The sequence below is a fragment of the Chanos chanos genome, chromosome 16 (assembly GCF_902362185.1).
Source record: "Chanos chanos chromosome 16, fChaCha1.1, whole genome shotgun sequence".
NCBI lineage: Eukaryota > Metazoa > Chordata > Actinopteri > Gonorynchiformes > Chanidae > Chanos > Chanos chanos.
In genome coordinates, this window is record NC_044510.1 from 8,125,421 (window position 1) to 8,131,955 (window position 6,535).

General features: G+C 44.1%; 1 protein-coding gene across 1 annotated transcript; it reads left to right on the top strand.

Annotated features, from left to right (window-relative positions):
- The first annotated feature begins 352 nt into the window (after positions 1-352).
- Positions 353-6,153, top strand: nlk1 (nemo-like kinase, type 1). Its single transcript, XM_030793623.1, has 11 exons — positions 353-939; positions 1,109-1,238; positions 2,067-2,122; positions 2,361-2,467; positions 3,264-3,349; positions 3,784-3,993; positions 4,186-4,287; positions 4,825-4,911; positions 5,182-5,380; positions 5,681-5,774; positions 5,932-6,153. The coding sequence occupies exons 1-11, from the start codon at positions 572-574 to the stop codon at positions 5,978-5,980; spliced, it is 1,488 nt and encodes a 495-aa protein (XP_030649483.1). The 5' UTR covers positions 353-571; the 3' UTR covers positions 5,981-6,153.
- The last annotated feature ends 382 nt before the right edge of the window (positions 6,154-6,535 follow it).

The window sequence follows — 6,535 nt, forward strand, 5'->3', positions numbered from 1 at the left end:
CTAGCCAGCTAACGCTCTCTGGGATAGTGCCATTTAGACCCTAACAAAGATGTGGATCATGAAGTGTAATTGACTTGGCAAGTAACCCTGTTTGGCTGTCCTAGTCTTGGTACCTACAACATGTTGAAAAAATCATCGTTTGTCTGTTAAGACAGAAATTATTGCGCTTTTACACAACACCGGTCTTTCGTTTTAGATTGCTGGACTAGTCTCTTGAGCTCAACAGTAACTTAGCAATTGTTATTATTGCCTATGTTAAACGGGCTTGATAAGCTGTGTCCGAATAGCAAAAAATGTCTTCGAGTTAGGTGTTTGCGTGTTTCCCCCAGACATTAAATTGTAAATTTTGGATCATTCACCATTTTTCAACGTTCAGGTAACTTTCAAAGTTAGTTTAATGTTTCAAGAAATACCCGCTTGCCAGTATCTACCTCAACACGACTGTTAGCTAGCCGGAATTGCCCCAACAACTTGAACCAGACCGCATTGTTTACATACGTTGCATTTTTGGTGGCTTGTCCGTCTGAGAATACAAATTACGAAATGTGCTCTTAATCGTTTCTTCTGCTGAATGCTAGCTACAAATCGACAGAACCTATTGCAGTCTCGAGAACAGCCCTGCAATATAATGGCATTTCATGGGTCTATCCGGCCGACTGTATGTGGTAACTTGTTCCCTAGCTCAGAGGTAGGCCACAAGTATTTCTGTGTTAACACCACCACCACCGGTTCTACCTCTACCGGCCTCAGCGCCACTCCAAATCCCAGCGCCCCAAACGCACCAACTGGGACACCCCGACACCCAACATCTCTTGGAGGTAGCACAGGCGGAGGAGCAGCCGTTCCACAACCTCATAGCAGCCCCGCCAGTGAAGTGCCAAGTCCGGCCGAGATGGAACCCGACAGACCTATTGGCTACGGAGCATTTGGGGTCGTTTGGTGAGTGTTTCACATTACACTCATGATTCGAGTCGCCTTGACGCCACATCATGTTATAGTAAAAACTTGTTTGTATGCTTTAGATATGTTTGTGTGTGTGAATATATATATATATATTGCACCTAATTGTATATATTTTTTAAACATCCCGTTACCTACTATCACCTAGGTCCGTGACAGATCCTCGTGACGGACGGAAGGTCGCTCTGAAGAAGATGCCTAACGTCTTCCAGAACTTGGTCTCTTGCAAGCGGGTTTTCAGAGAACTCCGCATGCTGTGTTTCTTCAAACATGATAACGTAAGACCCGGGGGAAAAGGAAAGGGATAGATGATATTCTGAGTACTTCTGTATGTAGACACAGACAAACTGACATCTTACCTCATCTTATTTTAGAGGCAAACAGGAGCATATCTTAACTGGAAAGCTGTTGCAGTAGCTAATTCTTTTTGATGTGTTGCTGAATTCTAGTAAGGGTCAGCTACAAGATAGTATCATAACTAACTGTTCTAACCCTGTCTTGATTCAATTCATCAACTGTTTATCAAGCCTTTGAACATTAACTCAATTAGGTGTGTTAGTGATGAGTCAGAATGATAGTATGTGGCTCAATGGATTGGAATTTGTACTTTAATTGGGAGGAGACAGTATTAGCAGAGTCTTGCGGTATCATTAGTACACGACAGAATGAGTGAGCTGGTGATTTTAAGAATTTTATGGAGGATCAGTTTCGTTAATCCTTGGGGCTTTTCCAACGATTCAGAGAGGGCTTGGCCAAATAATCTTTTTTATGAGCCAGAAAGAAAGAAAGGACTCCTTTTTCCAATGGATTTCTTGACTACTTACATTTATTAGTTAGAACAGCGGGCTTTAATGCTGATCTGAGATCAGTGATCGTGCATGTGGTGCATAAACACTGACGTAGCGTCAGTGTTTATGCACCACATGCTTAGCAAACTACAAGACTGACCACAGACCTGCTGATGTTATCTCAGTCCATAACACCACCTGCTTTAAGACTGCTTGCAGTAAACCATACATACATAAGGGGTGATTTGACTGCTGAATGTGGATTGCATTGATGTCAATGATTGGCTGTGTTCAGAGTTTACTTTCTCATCGTTACAGGTGTTGTCGGCTTTAGACATCCTACAGCCTCCACAGATTGACTGCTTTGAAGAAATGTATCCTTTTCACCTTCTTTAACATCAGTTCATTTTTCCCTAACCATTATTTTTCCTGCTCTGAGTGGCCCCACCTCCCCCTCCTGTAATCTGGGTCTGGGTCATCTCTGTTAGATGATTAGTAAAACATAGCAATGATTCTCATTCATATACCTTTGGATGTGGATGTAGGTGTTGTAAGTTGTGTACGCAGCAGAAATTGAGGTGTGTTGGTTTGTTTTCCTTAACTTGGCCGTAGCTATGTGATCACAGAGCTGATGCAGAGCGATCTACATAAAGTCATCGTTTCTCCTCAGCCCCTCACAACTGATCACATCAAGGTGTTCCTCTACCAGATACTCAGGGGTGAGTGTGTGTGTGTCTGTGTGTGTGTGTCAAAGGAGAGATTCCGATCATCTGTGCTGTTGTGTAGTATCAGGAAGGGGCAAACCAGTGTTGCATCCTGACCTGCTATGTGTGAGTCTGGTTTGATTTTGTATACACTTCACGTTGTGTCTAGTCACTTGATCAGTTGTCTTGGGAGAGTTGTAGTGTTTATGTATTTTGGGGCCTTTTATGTAAGGTACATGTTGAAGCCTGCAACTTTATCAGGCACAGATAAGGTCTGTGCTTCAGAGTCCAGTGGAGAGCACAGAAGGGCCACAAACTCCAAGTGCATGTTACCCCCCACCCCCACCCCCTTCTCCATTCTCTGCACAGATTTTAATGTTTTTTTTCTTTGTTCTTCTGGACATCATCTTCCATACTGATGGTTGAATATCATTACAAGTAGTCTTTGGTCGCTGTTTCTAGGTCCTGTTGTTAGACGGAATTAAGAAATCTGTTTCACAATACCCTTCAGCCAGTTACCACATGTTGTTATGTCTGGAGCCTGAAGAGACCGCCCCATGTCAGATCCATTTCCAGTCCACCCTCCACTAAATCTGTCACTGAGACATTCTGGGAGTACAGAGCAGTGGACGGAAAGCCATGCTCAGAGTCTCCGTGACCGCCATGGGTCGTGGCAATGACGCCTGGATAGACCCAGGAGTGTTGCTTCATTTTATTTTTCTACATTCCTCAGGGAATATTCACTTTTTCTTTCTTTTTCCTTGTTATGCTCCTCTTTCTCTCTCTCTCTTTCTCTCTGTCTCTCTCTCAGGTCTGAAGTACCTGCACTCTGCTGGAATCCTGCACAGAGACATCAAACCTGGAAACCTCCTGGTAAACAGCAACTGTCTGCTGAAGGTAAGCGACGGTATACACACACACACACACACACACACACACACACACTGGACCGCAGAGCTCCTTCATTTGAAATTCAAACGTTGAAATCACAGTCCTCATCACGGATTTGAAATTTGCCTTCAAGAGGGCCATTTTATTTTGAATGACAAACATTATTTAGCCTGTCAGTCATTTTACTGTAAACTGGAAAGTTTATCTCACGGAAGGCCAGCCAAACACTATTTTAGTGGTATATTTTTGAGTTACTGGTCAGATTTATTTAGTATAATTTTCCACTGAACGTGTCTTGTCAGAGAGATGCTGACTCAACACTAATGAGCAGGGTAAAATATCAGGCAGATTTTATGCTCAAATCTCTGTATATCTGTTTACCTCCTATGTGTTTCTGTGTCTTAATGCTGTCTCTCTCTCTCTCTCTGTCTCTGTCTCAGATCTGTGATTTTGGGCTGGCCCGAGTAGAGGAGCCGGACCCGTCGCGTCACATGACCCAGGAGGTGGTGACTCAGTACTACAGGGCTCCGGAGGTACTGATGGGAAGCCGACATTACGACTCTGCCATCGATATCTGGTCCGTGGGCTGCATCTTTGCCGAGCTGCTGGGCCGAAGGATCCTCTTCCAGGCCCAGAGTCCCATTCAGCAGGTACAGAACCAAAGTCGCTCTGAAAGCTACCATCTAATGCTGGCTCTGTTAGAGACCGGCGATATAGCTTACAGGCACCCGGGTTTTAGTCTGTTTGTTTATTTATTTGTTTGTTTGTTTGTCTTTTTTTGACTAATGAATCAAGACAAGCAAAAACAATGCTTTTGTTCTCTCTCTCTCTCTCTCTCTCAGTTGGATCTGATCACTGATCTTTTGGGCACTCCTCCTCTCTCTGCTATGGCGTCGGCATGTGAGGGGGCGCGGGCTCACATTTTGAGAGGACCCCACAAACCGGTAATGTACTTCACCACTCTGCAGTGTGCTCTACTAAACCAGTAATGCACGCCGCGAAACCAGTAACATACTCTACGTTACACTACTGCAGTGCGCTCTACTAAACCAGTAATGTACAGCACAAAACCAGTAATACTCTCTACAAACCAGTAACACATTGCACGACTCTGCAGTATGCTCCACTAGACCAGTGATCTACTCAACAAAACCAGTAAGACATCCTGCACCACTCTGAAGTGTACTTTACAAACCAATAATATGTTTCTCAGCTTTGCAGTAAAGCCTATAATCTGTTTTTCGGCCTTAACTTAAGAGTTTTGTTTTGGATAAATGTCTTTGGTATTAGTTTCACCGGTGTGAACCAGCCTCATTTAATGATGGCATTCTCTCTCTCCCTCCCTCCCTCTCGCTCTCTCTCTCGCTCTCTCGCTCTCTCGCTCTCTCGCTCTCTCTCTCTCTCTCGCTCTCGCTCTCTCGCTCTCTCTTTCTCTCTCGCTCTCTCTCTCTCTCTCTCCCCATGCCTCATTTCCCTTTCAGCCTTCACTCTCTGTTCTCTACATGTTGTCGGATGGAGCTACCCACGAGGCCGTTCACCTGCTATGCCGAATGCTGGTCTTTGATCCTGTGAGCGCATACACACACACACACACACACACACACAAACAACAACACACTCCCTCTCCATTGCACTCAGAATGGTTGATCTCTGCTCTTATGTTTGTGTATTAAAAAACACACACACCTAGCTTAAACTATTGCATTAAACAGCCAAGTAAAGCTATGACCTGAAAAAAACTTGACCAGACATCCTTTGTTTTGTTAATGTGTGTGTGTGTGTGTGTGTGTGTGTGTGTGTGTGTGTTTGTGTGCGTGTGTGTGCGTGTGTGTGCATAGGCCAAGAGAATCTCGGGCAGCGACGCCCTGTCTCACCCGTACCTGGACGAGGGTCGTCTGCGGTATCACACCTGTATGTGCCAATGCTGTTACTCAGTGCCCAGCGGGCGTGTGTACACCCGCGACTTCGAGCCGCCGGCAGACAGGCCCTTCAGTCACAGTTATGAGGACAGCATGCTCTCCGTGTGGCAGGGCAAAGGTGACCGCAACACCACCCCTTTCTGTCTCTCTGCCCTTCAGTTTGTCTTTATCACATACGGATTTCAGCTAAGATTCCTCAACAACAGTAACTCTCACTAACTCCGCCCTCTTTGATGTTCTTTTTTTTTCCTCTCTCAGTCTATTCTTCCCCGACTTTATCTCCCTCTTCTTAGTAACATTTCACCGTATGTTTACCACTTTCAGCTTTAATACTGAGAGAATATTTGGATGGGTTTATTTACATGCTAATTTTCTCTGTATCTCTCTCTCTCACTCCTTTCACTTTCACCTTTTTCAGAACTGATCCATCGTTTCATCACGGAGCATCAGCAGGGCAAACGCGTTCCTCTCTGTATCAACCCTCAGAGTGCTGCCTTCAAAACCTTCATCAGGTGAGGAAGAGGAGAAAGCAAAAAAGGAGGAAAGCTTTTATTCTGGTATTGCTCATATTTTTGAGAGACTGTGTTTTATGCTCTTTTCTTTGTTTTTCTTTCTCTTCTCTCTCTCTCTCTCTCTCTCTCTCTCTCGCTATCTGTCTCTCTCTCTAAGGTCTACTGCCTGGCATTCCTCAAAAGTCTCCCGAAAAGAGGAAAGATGAAGAGCATAGTTGAAAACAGAGGGAATCATGGGAAATGAAGTTCATTAGAGGAGAAGGTGTGGCCTGGAGGTGATTGACTCAGTCGATTTGGGTTCTTACTGGAGTGACAGGGGTCTGAATTACAAGGCCCACTGGCCTCATGACACACAGCGTTAGATTTTACAGACCCTCCCCTACCACTGATGACAAAAACAAAATCATTTCCCCCCCCCCCCCCCCCCCCCCCATTTTAGAGGACTACATTTGTCAACACTAATTAAGATTATCTGCTGCTGTGTTTTCTGAGTGATTGTGCGGAGGAATATTATGAAAACTATGGATTTGTTAACTGTTTAAAAAAAAAAGAAAGAAAGAAAAAAAAAAACACACACAAAAAAAAAAATCCAACCCAAATCCGATTACCTGTGTGAACTTATGCCTCATATGTTATCTGTTGATTTTCAAAGAGGGCATTTTAGCTTTGTGCAATATGAACTTCACCGAAAATGGTGTGAAAAGTGGTTTAAAAAAAAAAAAAAAAAAGGAAAAAAAAAAAAGTGGTACCATCACACCAGG

What these genes read in the sequence shown, in the direction of transcription:
- nlk1 (XM_030793623.1), top strand. Translation starts at nt 572, where the DNA reads ATGCTAGCTACAAATCGACAGAACCTATTGCAGTCTCGAGAACAGCCC. An exon ending in GGAGCATTTGGGGTCGTTTG is followed by an intron (nt 940 to 1,108) that starts GTGAGTGTTTCA and finishes ACTATCACCTAG; the next exon opens with GTCCGTGACAGATCCTCGTG. An exon ending in CCTCTACCAGATACTCAGGG is followed by an intron (nt 2,468 to 3,263) that starts GTGAGTGTGTGT and finishes TCTCTCTCTCAG; the next exon opens with GTCTGAAGTACCTGCACTCT.